General features: G+C 37.3%; 1 protein-coding gene and 1 long non-coding RNA gene across 12 annotated transcripts in view; one reads left to right on the top strand and one right to left on the bottom strand.

Annotated features, from left to right (window-relative positions):
* Window positions 1-16,129, bottom strand: part of MARCHF1 (membrane associated ring-CH-type finger 1) — an 874,367-nt gene that overhangs the window by 48,258 nt on the left and 809,980 nt on the right. For all 11 annotated transcript variants that reach the window (XM_045463907.1, XM_045463928.1, XM_045463961.1 and 8 more), the window contains one exon: window positions 5,399-5,579. In XM_045463907.1, coding sequence (XP_045319863.1) covers window positions 5,399-5,579 — 181 coding nt within the window. The remainder of the gene's footprint in view (window positions 1-5,398; window positions 5,580-16,129) is intronic.
* LOC123590639 lies at window positions 6,369-11,864 on the top strand. Its single transcript, XR_006708887.1, has 3 exons — window positions 6,369-6,381; window positions 7,140-7,143; window positions 10,119-11,864. It is a non-coding gene; the product is annotated as an uncharacterized LOC123590639 (long non-coding RNA).

The following is a 16,129-nucleotide window of genomic DNA, read 5'->3' as shown; positions in this document are numbered from 1 at the left end:
TCTCTGCTATTCCTGAATAAACTCATTTTTTGCTGGTAAAATAACTGACAGTGTTATTTTTAAAATTAACAAAGATAACAGCTTTCTATGTGTTTCAATCTAGTGAGCCAGTTAATGATTTTCAACCTGTAAAATAAATGATGTATACGTGATGATGGAACTAAGTATTACGAAAATACCTTGGGTAAAAACATCCATGTTTAAGAAGAGAGATTTTAGAAAAAAAATTATTTTAGAAAGGTTTATTCGGGAAGATTTCCCTTAAAGATGGTCTAAGTAAAAACTGAAGTTTTGATTCTTCAAGAGAGAGTCTATCAGCCACTTATGGGAGTGTGGCACAGTACAATGAACAAAGCTCTAGAATCACGGAGCTCTGGCATGTGTGATATATATATATATATATATATATATATATATATATATATATATATGTTTTAATTTACATCCAAATTAGTTAGCATATAGTGCAATGATGATTTACCCATTTAGCCCATCCCCCCTCCCACACCCCCTCCAGTAACCCTCTGTTTGTTCTCCATATTTAAGTCTCTTGTGTTTTGTCCCCCTCTCTGTTTTTATATTATTTTTGCTTCTCTTCCCTTGTGTTCATCTGTTCTGTGTCTTAAAGTCCTCATATGAGTGAAGTCATATGATATATGTCTTTCTCTGCCTGGCTAATTTCGCTTAGCATAATACCCTTCAGTTCCATCCATGTAGTTGCAAATGGCAAGATTTCATTCTTTTTGATTGGCATGTAAGTGTCTGATGTGTCTCATTTTCCTTATCTAAAATAGGCTTCGTGTGCCTACAGAAAATGGAGTTGTAATGAAGATTAAGTTAGTTGGTATTTTCTAAATATTCGGTACACAGTAGAAATTCAGTATGTGGCGGTTGTATTAATGACATTGCAAATTCTCCACCATGGTAAGTAAATGAAGCGTTCTGAATTTTCTTATGTATGACTAGGCGATATTATTCAATAGGGTACTAGAAGACCCTGGCTAGGCATATGACCACATTCTCTGTTGTTTCCAATTTTAAGACTATGAACTGTGATACCTCGAGATTAGTAAAGAATTATAACCTTTGGGCAGTTGGCCTGCTATGGTAACTTGCATTGGCTCTTCTGAAAGCCAGATGTCACATCAAATTAAGGAAGGGAAGGAATTAACATAGCATTTGCATTTGTCCAATACAGTTCTTTTTTTTTTCTTTTTTAGTAGATATTTCAACTAAAGCATTGGAAGTCATTATGGTGGAAATGTAGAAATACCAAAATGATCACTCCTTTTTATTTGGCGTAATAAATTCACACAGAACTTGTATTTTATGAACTTCCCAATATTCAACTGTTTTTGATCTACAAAAATGACAAGTGCATATGGTTCAATCTAATCATTGCTAAATCAAAGGTAATTGATTCCCTGATTAATTTAAGTGAAAAAACAAGACAAGGAATAAAAGGATGCATAGAATTGAATATTACATATTCAAATATTATATATTTGTCAAATAGCATGCATATGAAAAACTATATAAAGAAATAATTCAGGGGAGAATATAAAGCTGTCAGTGGCATTTTCTGGCCTCATAAGCTTAGCTTCATATCCAGCAACTGGTCTTTCCAATTCAGACTCAAATCTGAACCTCATGCAACTCTTCAGCTTCAGAATAGGAGAAGATTTTAGGCTTCCTAACTGATATGGTATGCATTTCCAAATTGCAATGCTTTGTATATTTTTATCCTTTTGACTTTTCTGGGCTCTGAGAATTACTGCTGACCCTGGGTAACCAGTAGAATAATGGGACTTTTATTGAGTGTTATAAAAGTAGGTGAGCTACTGACTTAAAGATGATGAAAATTGCTTTTTCTCACATAAGCCCTTGACTTTATTTAGATTTTAAAGATTTTTTTTTTTCTGGAGACATTAGGATACCTTGATGAATTTACTAACTGAAGATTTTGGTGTAGCAATAGTAGCAATTAATGAAGTAAGGTTTTACTGATCTCTTTCAAGACTATTAAGCCCCAAGGTTCGTCAGACTATGAAGATTTGCACCTTTCTACTTTAAGAAGCCATTTTATCTAAACAGAATCTCCTGCCCGTATTGGCTAATGGTAGAAATTCAGAATAATTAGCTAAATTAATTGTTTCATGTGGCTGGTCTTTAGAACGTTATAAACTGTAATGGAATTACTGAGTTGAGAGCAATTAATGGAATGTACTTCGTATATATCCTAACCAAATGCTATACCTGTCATTTGTAATGACCAATTAAAAACTATCAAAAGAACACTGTTGATGAATCTTAGTGCCATCAAAATAAGCCATCTAGAACAGTTTACACATGCCTTATATCTGTAGAGTTCGTATCACTTCAGAATCTGAAGTTGTTTTGGATACTGTCATTTAAGTATTATGCTAATGCCCTATACTTTTAAAGAAGAAAGTAAAAGTTTGGAATACTTCTAGGTTTTTAAAACCTATAAATCATAGAGACAGGGACAGAATGTATGTTTCTTATATCTAGGGCTCATGTTAGATCAGGAGTTGAAAATTCAGATCCTAACACTAGAGCCACAAAGGCATTCAGATGAGTGGGAATGAGGGTGGGGCCTGGGCGGCTCAGTTGGTAAAGCTTCAGACTTTGGTTCAGGTCAGGATCTCATGGTTCATGGGTTCCAGCCCTGTATCAGGCTCTGTGCTGACAGCTTGGAGCCTGGAGCCTGCTTCAGATTCTGTGTCTCCCTCTCTCCCTGCCTTTCCCTTGCTTGCATTCTGTCTCCCTTTCAAAAAATAAATAAACATTAAAAAAAAAAAAAAAGATAAGTGGGGATGGCACAAGGTGTCAGGACCAGAGAGGGAGGGACAGTGAGAAATGCAGAGAACTTGAATGCAAATAGCCTTTTAAAGGCACTAAACACCATTTAGCTGCACTTAGCTACCCCTTAGATGTTGCCCTATGGAAATGTGGTTCCAGTAAAGCTAGATACTGTAGGTTTTCAAACAAATACAAATATGTGGAATTTTACATGAAATAATCACACATCTAAATGTTGATAACTAATTCAAATTTTAAGGCCCGTGGGTCAAATAAAACACATCTGTGGGCTGTCAGGAAGCAACTTCTGGATTAGATTCTAACATCCTCTATACATATACACATGCTATTAAAACTGGCGGATGTTGAGATGCTGTCCTTCATTAATATTTATGACAAAGGAAATGTTTTTAAAAAGAAAGTAGGGTATTTCATGAATTGACAGCTAGTAGGTGCCCACTAGGTTGCTACAACATATTCATTATTAAGAAGATTAAAAAAGACAGATGTATTCACTGTCATTCTCTGGTTTATAAATAGTTTAGTTGAGAAGAAAGGGATTTCGTGATAAGGTTGTAAATTATTGGGAATGGTATACTAAGAAAGGATCAAAGTTGTATATAAGGGATGATTCCACAAAATCTGAAGGTAGAAGAAGACTTTTCAAGTTCCATACAGCATCATGTAATGTTTATTACACAAAAACAGGGGAGGGATAGATAGCATGAAGAAAAGAAAATCTGAATTTTTTTTATCCTAGATTGTTGCTCTTGAAATGAAATATTACACTTGACAAAGTTGAAATGAAAATTTTATATGGATGCAAGTTGAAAAAAGAAACCCATGGAGAAATCTACAGATGCTATGAAACAATTTGTAGTTCCCTGAGGGGTATGAAGAGAAATTTACAGAATCACAGAGCACAATGTGTTATTTAGCTACTCCAGACATCACACAGCATCTGTTCAATGGATGAGGCAAAGGACAAAGAGTAAGGGTCCATTTCTATTTCTGGCATTGATTGCTCTGGGACCTGGAGGAACAGAGTGCCACCTTTTGTCACCCAAGTTACCCCATACATTAAAAAAAGACACTGCATAGCCCAAAGGCATTTTGAACATCAGTTTTGACATCTATAAACCATTTGGAGACTTTAAAAATCAAAATTGTGCAAAGGCAAGAAATGCTATTTTCCCTTCCCAGGATTTACAGAATTAATGAAGAATTGCAATGGGCAGGAACCAATCAGAATCCTATTGGAATATTCTTTTTTTGCTTTACATCCCTCCTCATCCTGGACCTCCTCATGTTTCTTTCTTTCTTTTTTTTAATGTTTATTTTTCAGAGAGACAGAACATGAGCAGGGAAGAGGCAGAGAGAGAGGGAGACACAGAATCTGAAACAGGCTCCAGGCTCTAAGCTGTCAGCACAGAGCCCAACATGGGGCTTGAACTCATGAACCATAAGATCATGACCTGAGGTGAAGTCGGAGGCTCAACCAACTGAGCCACCCAGGTGCCCCTCCTCATGTTTACTTCTAAGCAATGTTCTTTTCATCCACTTTTGTTTTGCATTTAATTTCAATGAAAAAGCAGCTCTAGGCACATTCATTATTTAAATTGCAGTCTCTAGACTCTCCTTTGGAAATTGAGACATCCATATATGTAAGGCTGAAGTTAGGTAAAAAGAGAAGTTACATGCTAAAATCCAGGGCCACAACTATAAGGCATGAATTACATAAAGTTCATGGTCTTCATTTGTGTCCTTCCCAAGTTGTCCTTTGCTAGCGTTGAATGAGATGCTAATTATATTTGACTTGTATTCTTACCTTCCTTCTTTAGAGAAATGTAAATGAGGAATTTGAAGATTAAGTTATTATCTATATTTTATAGATTATCTATTTTATAGATTATCTATTTTATAGATTATATTTAAGATTATCTACATTTTATAGATAAAAATATACTTACATCTCCCTTACAGCTTGATGCACAATATAGAAAATAATACTTTTTCTATCTACTGTAATTATACATGAACTAAATAAAATCCCCAAATAAAGGCCAAAGAGTTCACATCTTATGGAAGAAAACATTCTCTTCTATTACCTAATGCCTGATTATCAAGAAATTAGATGAATTCATATTATTTAATGTAAGCTATTATCCTAACCTTCCAGAGAATTGACCTCAGTAAGTACCATGTACTCAAGTTTCCATCCGTTCAATTCTCCGAATTACTAGTATATTTGTTGTGTATGTGTGTGTGTATATATATATATATCACACACAAACACATACATCGTACACACACACACACACACACACACACACACACACACTTTTTTTTTTTTTAATTTGGAGGAATTGACATAAAATCAGAGGCCCAGTACATAAAACGGAGATAAAGGATTATTTGCAAACACTTGGATGTTTTACATACTGAGCCCAACACAAGACATGTATCTACGTGGTTATTAGCATATTACCAAATTCTATTGGGGAAAGAAATGGATTCTTAAAACATGCCTGCTTGCAAGTGCTCTCTTTCAAACCAACTCCTGCCAATACCATACCTTCCGGAGGGGTTTGAGCTTAGTCTCCATGATGAAATCATACTTGCAGAGCTCACAGCAGCGCGTGTCTGAGCTCTTGATCCACTGGTGGAGGCAGGACTGGTGGACAAAGCGCAGGGTGCCGGTGCAGCGACAGGGTGTGATGAGGGGGCTCTCTTCATCCCCCTCACAGTGACAGATCCTGGGGAAGGACAAGGCAGTCAGGATGAGCTCTCCCAGAGGACATTGCTCCCCAGTGGATTACTTCCCTCACTCATACGAGACTGTATTAGAAACTGCAACCTAAGAATTAGAAAGCATGGACATTTGACTCCAACTTGATGCTAGAATGGAATCTATGCCCAATATTAATTTCCTTTCACTTGCTACTCATGCTCATATTGTTAAGCATTAGATACTAGTAACTCAAAAATGCACTATCATATCGTTCCGATACTAATGCCAGTTTTAACGGCACAACTATTGAGGCATATCCTCAGCTTAATCTATTTAATACATCAGTGTCTGTGAGCATCAGCTTGATTTCATATATACAAGCATTGTGAGGAATGTTTTAACCTGATAATTTTGCTGTTTTATTTTGGTGACAGCTTTATAGAAGCATGATATATAATTTAGTATCTATGTGGAAGAATTCTGAAAAATGTTAACATGTTACCAAAGAATAAAGTGAGTATTGAAAGTTCAGATTGGAAATATTACAAAGATTTTCCCAGGAAGATGCACATATATTTGGTCCCAATTAATGACCTAAACTGTCAATAATCACCATTGTTTAACAGTCACAAAGATTGCTGGTCGCATAAAGTTCAAGTACAGTGAATTCTATTGCTTTAAAATGCTAATTACTGGGGCGCCTGGGTGGCTCAGTCGGTTAAGCGTCCGACTTCAGCTGAGGTCACGATATCACGGTCCGTGAGTTCGAGCCCTGCGTCGGGCTCTGGGCTGATGGCTCAGAGCCTGGAGCCTGCTTCCGATTCTGTGTCTCCCTCTCTCTCTGCCCCTCCCCCGTTCATGCTCTGTCTCTCTCTGTCTCAAAAATAAATAAAAAAAAAAACGTTAAAAAAATTAAAAAAAAATGTTAATTACTACATCTTCCAAGGAATTCAGAATTCAACTGGTTTACTGAATTCTTATGAACTTGAATGTCATAGACTCACAGTCTATGAAATCTTCATTATGTTCATCTACAAATTAAAAAAAAGTTTATTTCCACATTAGATGGGATAAGCTTTTCATACCTCAAGACTGTAATTCAAATCTCAGTACTTCAATAATGCTTGTGATTTAGAAGTTGTTAATAAATTTGATTAGAAATATTTTTTGAAATCTTTTAAAAATATGAATGGCGCATTTCCAAAAAAAAAAATCTGTAGAGTTACTTTTTTGAGCAGAGTCACAGCGGCAGGCTTGAAGAATGTTTGAATTGCTGCTCTTTCCTTTTAGGTCTATATGCCCTATTCTCCAGAAGCATAAGTTTTAAAGAATGGATTTTTAAAACGTATTTATCAATCTCAGCTGTCTCCCAGGGGAAATGAAATGGCTGCTCTAATTGTTACTGCAGTAAGATACAGGAATTGAAACCAAGCCCTTCCCTAAGCTCAAAATAAAGAAGTCTGACACAGTACACTAGAGTTTTGAATCTCTTTTTCTCTTCTTTTCTTTTTTTAAGTAGGCTTCATGCCCAGTGTGGAGTTTGAACTCACAACCCTGAGATCAAGACCTGAGCTGAGATCAAGAGTTGGGTGCTTAACCAACTGAGCCGTCCAGGAACTCCTTGAATCTCTTTTTCTTAAGTAAAAATAATATAATAAAAAAGGAACACTGACTTCTGAAGTCCTTAGGGTGGGAGTGATGAGATGAGAGCCTAGGGAAGTTCAAAGTCAGAGTCCTCGTTCTCCTGAACTGAGGTAGAAAGTAGTAGTGTTGGATATAGCAGCATATATAAGAGGCTGATGTGCTGGGGAAAAATTAAAAATTACTGAGAGTCTATTCTTTAATATAAAAGTGTATACTTTGTATCACACCTGTCAATAGAGTATCAATCTCATGACAGGTGCTCAGTAGATGTTTGTTGAGTAAAATTATTTCATTAACAAACTATAACTTATAAGAGCAAACAGTGAAAGCAAATCTGGATTTCTATAGCACTTCATTTGCTTGCAATATTTATTTTTGGAGCCACTGAAACCTAATGAATTATATAGCATGAGAGGTTGATATTTCTTATGTCCTTGAACCTCTCATCTCTCTGCATCCACAGAAAGGTACTCCTTTAGGTTAGGGGTCAGCAAACTATGGCCCAATTCTTACTGCCACATGTTTTTTGTAAATAAAGTTTTACTGAAACACACCCACAAACATTTGTTTATGTACTGTTTAGAGCCGTGTTTGTACTATAACTATAGAATTCGGAGTTGCTGCAATGACCATATGGCCACAAAGACTAACATATTTACTACTTGCCTTTTTACAGGAAACATTTGCTTACCCTTGCCTTAAATATGGTGATTCTGAGTTAAAGACAATACCTGAATATTACGAACAATAATAAAACGAAGTTTACAAAATATATTACGCCAACAACTGCAAGTAACAAAAGTTGAAGTAAAGGTTACATAGAGAAGCAGACAATAAAAACAAAAGTCTCTCCTGGCCTGGCATTGAAGCCTGCTGATCCATGAACAGTCTGCAGGGAGAGCGGCAAAATCTCTCATTTGAAAAAGAAAAATTTGCAATTAATGACATCTGATAATTCTTTACTAAAAAAAGACCACGTCAACTGCTGCACAGCTGCCAGGATGATTCTGAGGTCTGATTTTTTTTTTACTGATGTGAAAAAAGTAATTTATTCATAAGAAGATTTAAACAAAGACCTTGTTGATTACTGAGTTCAACCTGACCTGAACAGTTTACTGATTATAGTTCAACTTCCTATGTCTTACATATTCCTTTCTAAAATCTTTTGCAGAAACTGTTACCTGAAGCATCACCAGTAATTTAATTTCTTCATAAAATTAAGGTTATCTCTCACAGGGAAAATCAAAAGCTTATTTCATTTTCATTACTATTTCACGAGACTTATTTTTACATGATTTGAGCATTTTGCACCTTTGCTAAATTATCCCAACCCAAGTTGAACCCTAAGACTCTTTTTCAAATCATGCTGAGATAGATTGTTGAAAACGAACTTAAGAACTAAATACCAACTTCAAATATCTACTAGAAATAAAAAATAATATGCCATTATGAAAAGAATTAATTCTTAAACTGACATATTTTACACTAACTACAACTGCTAAATTATAAATGAAAGCATGGTAATAAAACATAGACATGATTTTTCCAACAGAATAATTGTGCAGAGAAAATGATTTTAATAATAAAATTGCATTGTAAAATATTCATAATTTCAATGCATTTTTATCTTATGGGAAATAAAAGCTTGGGAACTGAGTGATTCTATAAAATTATTGGTGATTGACATAGGTGTCTGTCACCTAGTGACAAGAATAAGCTGAATTCACAAATTTTATTTGCACTGTACTTTTTTAACTGGCTGCGTACAGTCTAATCGGTATACGTTGAGATTTTTACCATTTATGACTTGAATAAACTTCTACTTCCATATAACTTCTAGCTTTCTGTGAAAAGCAGACCACCAAACAGTGTTTAGCAAATTAAATTCTGGAAATTGTGTGTGTGTGTGTGTGTGTGTGTGTGTGTGTGTGTGCATGCTTAGTCCTTTCCTTAATGTTTAAGTTTTAAGAAAAGCAGGTTTTTGTTTTGTTTTGTTTTGGTTTGGTTTCACATACCTTAAAATGACCTCCACTGCTCCCAACCCCCTCTCTTGCCAAGGCTTCTTGGCTCTGGTAGAACAGTATTTTTTCTCTACATAAGTTCTTTTTTTAAAAAAAATGATTTATCACTGAAAAAAATCTTCATGAAGGTCATATTGATCATGTAATTTGGGGATTTTTTTCATTCATTCATTCATTCATTCATTCATTCACATTTTCTTTAGTTCTTGCTATAGGCAAAGAAAATCAGACAATAGCATCAGCATGTGGGGTGAATTACCAAGGAGAGAAAAGAACCTGGAGGCAGGTACGCATTTGAGCAACTATTACGATCACCTAGGTATTAAGAATCTGAAACGGGAGCCTGGGTGGCTCAGTCGCTTAAGCGTCCGACTTCGGCTCAGGTCATGATCTCACGGTCCGTGAGTTCAAGCCCCGCGTCGGGCTCTGTGCTGGCCGCTCAGAGCCTGGAGCCTGTTTCAGATTCTGTGTCTCCCTCTCTCTCTGACCCTCCGCCGTTCATGCTCTGTCTCTCTCTGTCTCAAAAATAAATAAACGTTAAAAAAAAAAAGAATCTGAAACCATGTTGTGACTCTGGGGAGGAAACTGGAGCCCCTCAGTCTGCAGAATGTGTAGAGATGCAGGGGACCTTACTTGCATTCTATGCCGGCTGTGGTAACAGAGACCATTTACAATATGTAACTCCCAAAGGCAATCATCCCTATTATTTTGAGACAGCCTCTTAACCTTCTCTTCCCATATTCCGTGCTATTCCCCACCCCCCTTTTCTTTTGGCAAATCTTTCTGATCTATCTCCTCACTTCCCTGCCTACATTTTTTTTTTTAATTTCAATTTTATTTGGCCAATGTGTTCAATTCCAATATTGTGGTAGAAATGCCTGAAAACTGTCAACATTCAGTTCGGCTCAAGCACTCCTGACCGTTACGCAGCCTGGAAATGGAGGTTCTGCCTGGCACGGGCCTCAGGTTACCCTGGAAGTCACAGAACGGGGGTCTGGCTCGGGAAGGACAGGGGGCTGCCTGGGGCTCGGCCGGCACCCACCATCCCTCCAGGCACAGAAGGCCCCCCACCTCCTCCACCATGCCATACCCCTCCCCAACTAAATAATCTTTGAGCACAGTCATTACAGGTACAGCTATGTTTGTAATTACTTAATTTGGATGTTAATCTTTACTCAAAACTAATTATCATGCTTCAGACTTTGGCATTCATTCTTAGAATTCACTTTCCTAAGCTAAAAATGATTAGAATACATGTAGGTGGAAGTCATATTGAAATGTATTAAGCAGTGGATGAGAAGTTAGTGCTCAAGTAAACAAGTGAACAGATATAATTTCTCTCTCTTGTCGAGAAATACAGCATAGCAGTGAAAGAATAGCAGACTGGAGAAAATTTAATTTTTAATTTTCATTTCATTTCATTTTTAACAGGGAAAACCTGGACTTGTTCATAAGCAGAACTGAAGGGGCCATAGACAGGTGAAAGTTTCAAAAAATAGGCAAGGGAACACCTCATTGTTAAATGAAGATTTCTTGAGAAGTCAACAAAGTATGGGGAAAAAATGCACAGGAGGTAAGCCCACGCTTTCCCTGTGAGCAAGAGGCAGAGGGAAAATGCTAAGTGAAAATGGTGGAGGCAGAGGGGTTGCAGTAGCTGGGTCTGGGGAGGGGTCTTCTTATCTTTCCTGACATAGCAGACAATGTGTATGTTCAACAGAAGGCAGCAAGGCATGGGGTTAAGGTATTAGAGAGGCTGTAAGTAATTAGAAAAAGCCACTTGGAGAATGTGATGGGAAATTGTTCAAGCATGACTATTAGAACCGGGGAGCAGCCGTGAGGTCCCTGGTAAGATTAGACAGCACAAATTTACAGTGGACATCCTTAACACTGACTGGAGGCAGCAGCACTCAGCAGTCCAAGAGCAACTGTAGCACAATCTAACGCATGATCTTGAGATCAGGAAGCCAGAAATGGGAAGGACAAAGGAGTGAAGGATTCTAACGCATCAGGGAACACAGTGTGAAAACAGTTGGTCATACGGTCTAGACTCTGAGCTGGGAGGAGAGTGAAGACATCTCGTGGTTCATGTATCATGGGGAAAGGATGGGTTTGAGAGACTGGAAGTTATGATACTGAAGAATTGATGTTGAAAGTGGGAGGAAATGGGACAAAGACTATCTACATAGAGCATATTCATATCCTTCAAGGATGAATTAATAACCTTTTTGTGCTGCTTTTTATTCCCACCATCACAGAAAAATTAAAAAAAAAAAAGAAGTTATTTGGTGTTTGGGATTCACAAGCAAACCAAATCCTGATTCACATGCTTGCTCTCTGCTCCAGTAAACTGGAGAGGTTCTCAGGTTTACATGGTTTACTCATGTGTAAATGCGGCAAAAAATACCTCTTAAGGTGTCCTGAGGATTAAAGGAGATAAAAAGGTGCAGTACTTGGCATGTTGTAGGCAATCAAGTATTTGTTAATTTTATCATGGGATATTCGGGTCCTACTGGTACTACTACTAATTTTGTTTTCCTATATCATTGCTTTCACTGTACCGGGACTAATTGTTGTTTTTAAGTTTATTTATTTACTTTGCGCGAGAGAGAGAGAGAGAGAGAGAGAGAGCGAGAGCTGAACTGCAAATCAGGGGAGGGGCAGAGAGGGAGACAGAGAATCCCAAGCAGGCTCTGCACTGTCTGCACAGAGTCTGATTTGGGGCTCGATCCCACTGTGAGATCATGACCTGAGCTAAAACCAAGAGTTGGATGCTCTTGGTGAGCCACCCAGGTGCCCTGATGGCGCTATGTGTTTTTAACAGCTAGTTCGGTAAGTTGGGTAGAGTCAATCCTTGTAAGACCAAGTTCATGAATTCTGATTCCATACAGGTGAGTTAGCTTCTACCACATTTGAATCCTTACATCAGCCAAGTCACAGACATGTCTCAAGGAAAGGTAGGCAAAGCAGTGTATTTAGATCTGTATATTGGGTGGTCTCAGACAAGTTTTCAGACAGTTGGTGTTCTCATCTTTGAAATCTTACATCGCTATTATAAGGCTCAAATAAGATATATGAGAATATGATACAAAATGTAAACACCATCCCCAAGTAAGATATTATTGCCAATATATATGTGATCAGTAAAATCAACAAAAATTTCTCCTAGGTAATAAATGCAATGGATTGCATGTTTTTATAAAAGCAACTCAATTTTTCATGTCTGCATTTCAATTTGTAGGACTCTGTCATTCTTCGTCTCAAAGATCTGTAGTGTAAGAAAGGGAGATCTATCTTACTACTGAGATTGGTTTTCTGGTAAGCTACCAATACCCTCCATACAGTCAGGTCTGAAAACCTTTTCTAATTATTTATTTTTCCTGGTTTTCTTTTTGTTGTTGTTGGCTAACCCCTTCTTTTTGTAACTTTCCCCTTTTTGGCTTCTGTGGCTACTAGCCTTAAACTTGGGAAAATTGGAATTAGAAGGGCGTATAAGATGACCGTAGAGATAAAATAGTGATTACTTATGGGGAACAGACCAAAGATGTTAGGATTCTGGAGCCTAGGAAGGTGAGAAATGATAGGTGAGATGATACCATGATATGACTTTGTAGGTGAGATATCATGGTAAGAAATGACAGGGAAATAATCTAGAATTCAATATATCTAAATTCATGGCTAAGTCTTTTCCACAAAGCCAAAATTGTAGTCAGGGGCATCTGGGTGGTTCAGTCTTTTAAGCATCCTGCTCTTGATTTTGGCTCAGGTCATGATATCATGGTTTGGGAGATCGAGCCTTGTGTTAGGCTCTGCACTAATGGCACAGAATCTGCTTGGGATTCTCTCTCTCCTCTCTCTCTGACCCTCCCTTGCTTGTGTTCTCTTTCTCTCTCTCTGAAAATAAATAAATAAACATTAAAAAATTGTAAGTCGAAGGGGCACCTTTGAAAGTATGAGTGTAGATGTCAGCTAGACTTACTGTGATCATTTCACAGTATATACAAATACCAAATCATTGTTTACGCCTGAAACTAATGTAGTTATATGTCAACTATAAAATCAAGCTAAATATGAGTGCGATAGTTTTGGGACACATACAGAGAACTATTCATTCCCATATTTAACATTTTGGAGGGAGGAAAAAAAGCAAGAAGGGGAAATTACCTGACAACTGTTTATAGATATGTGAAAAGCTATTTTGTGAAATGGCAGCTGGTCTTATTTTGTCCCACAACTGCAGCTAATGAACAGAAGTTAGAGGAAACAGGGGCGCCTGAGTGGCTCAGTCAGGTAGTGTCTGACTCTCGATTTCAGCTCAGGTCATTATTTCATTGTTTGTGAGTTCGAGCCCCACGTTGGGCTCTGCACAGGCAGTGCAGAGTCTGCTTCAGATTCTCTCTCTTTGCCCATTCCCTGCTCTCTCAAAATAAATAAAGAAACTATAAAAAAATTATAAAAAAAGAGTGTATTAGAAGTTAAAGGAAGCAAATTTCCATGAGCTATACACACACACACACACACACACACACACACACACACACATATATATACACACACACACACACACACACACACACACACACACACACAACCCTAGAGCTTTCCAAAGACATAATGAACTCCTCCCAGGAGAATGCAAATTTCCCATCATTGAAAGTATGTAAATATAGGGGTGCCTGGGTGGCTCAGTTGGTTAAGCATTTGAGTCTTGATTTCAGCTTTCAGCTCAGGTCATGATCTCATGGTTTGTAGGTTCCAGCCCTGGATCAGGCTCTGTGCTGATGGTGTGGAGCCTGCTTGGGATTTCCTGTCTCCCTCCCCGCCCCTCCCCCGCTCGTGCTCTCTATCAAAAATAAATTTAAAAACATTAAAAAAAAAGAAAGTACTCGGGGCGCCTGGGTGGCTCAGTTAGTTAAGCATCCGACTTTGGCTCAGGTCAGATCTCATGGTTTGCAGGTTCGAGCCCCATGTTGGGTTCTGTGCTCATAAATCAGAGCCTGGATCCTGCTTCAGATTCTGTGTTTCCTTCTCTCTCTGTGCTTCCCCTGCTCATGCTCTCTCTCTCTCTCTCAAAAATACATAAACATTAAAAAATTAAAAATAAATAAAAAGAAAAAAAGAAAATACTCAAATATAAGCAGGGTATTTATATGGCAGGCATTGTGTCAAAGGAGCTCATGCAAGGGTAATTAAACAACATGAACTCATATTTCTTTTCTAATGTTGCAATTATGTTATTTTTTCTTTTCCACAGACTGATTTCCACTCCCTCCCTCCTTGGTTAGCATTTCTCCTTTGCTTGTCCTGGGAGTTTTGTACTTCATCTTCTAGCATTACTCCTAGACTTGTGGTTTTAAAACATCTATTGGATATAGATCCAATCTCTGCCTCTCCAATAGCCAGAAACTTCAGCTAGTTCTCTAACTTCATTAATGTGGTATCCTCAATAAGACACTTGATGCTTCCTATATCTCACCATGTCTTAAACTAGCTTTTCTTCCCAAAGATGCCATTCCTTAAGTATCTTGCTCTCAGCTTGTCTTTATCTTGGAACCTCCCATATACTTTAGACTCTATATTTAAATTGTCATCAACTTGCCAATATTTTTCTCCCTCAGTGTTTTCCATATCTTCTTTCTTTTCATCCTTACTGCTATCTCCCTAGTAGTTTTGAATTGTCAACAGGTACATGAACTGTCTTTAAGTCTTTGCTCTTTTCAAACCATTCTCAAAACATAGTTATTCAGATTTTAAATACTGTCACTCTTCAAGAACTCTATCATCATCAAATAAAATCCAAATTACTTCACCTGCTTTTTATATGACCTTCTGTAATTTGTATTTATCTTACCTATCCTACTGTATTTCCCACTAAATCCCAATATACAGGCATGGTAGCATGGTACAAATTTACCAGCTGATAAGCTGTGGGTTTTGCCACAAATAAGTTCCTACTGTGCCAAGATCTTGATTCCTATCAGCCTGGAGGTTAGGTAAAGGATACTGAGTGTATCCTCCCTTAACCCTCGTTGCTTCAGAAGTGTTATCATGCTCTACATGTGTCACAATATAAAATATGTTGGGAAACTCTGATGTAGTTGTTAAAAGTACAATCAGCGTTAGAATCATGGTTCTGCCTCTGTATGTCTGTTATATTACTTAATTTCTTATATTTTCAAGTTGCTAATCCATAAAATAGGAAAACAGCAGGGTCCATACTTTATAGGACTGTTTACAAGGATAAAATTCAGGGATAAATAAAGGTTAAATAGTTTTTTTTCAATCAATATTGAGATGGTTATTGCATTCTGGGAATATCTGCCTCTGGAAAAATCCTCAAATATGATCTCATATCTGTGATACCCTCCCTCTATTGATAATACCTCATCTAAACTGCAGCGGTTCTAACACTCACACCCTTAATGAAACAGCCTCTAGATCTTCTTTCCCTACAATGCTCCTTCCATTTCCTGGGGTTTCATTGCTCTTAAATTCCACACTACACAGATATGGTCCTTGGTGTTTGTTAATTATCTCATCTATGCAAGTTCTGATATTATGGGCTACATAAATTCCTGTTTATTTATTTTTGGGGGTAGGATTTTCTTTGTACAGAAAGAATAGCATAATACTGAGTAATTTAAGTGAAGGCAGTGTTAAAAAGTCAGGGTAAAAATGGTTAATTACTAGATGAGAAATGGACTGGGAACACTCTAAGCGATTATTTAAACGTGTACAGACCAGAAAAAAAACAAATAAATGAAAGAAAACAAACAAAAAAACCCATGCATAGAGCAGAGACCAAAAGAGATAGCTTAGTGAGATGATTTAGCAATTCTCAGAACTCGTTACCAACTACCAGTGTTTTGTTTGTGTTTTGGGAAAATCACTTAAACTGAAAGTGAGACATGTA

Source organism: Leopardus geoffroyi, chromosome B1 (assembly GCF_018350155.1).
Source record: "Leopardus geoffroyi isolate Oge1 chromosome B1, O.geoffroyi_Oge1_pat1.0, whole genome shotgun sequence".
Taxonomy (NCBI): Eukaryota; Metazoa; Chordata; class Mammalia; order Carnivora; family Felidae; genus Leopardus; species Leopardus geoffroyi.
The sequence above is the reverse complement of the archived record's forward strand: the minus strand, read 5'-3'. Positions and strand labels throughout refer to the sequence as shown.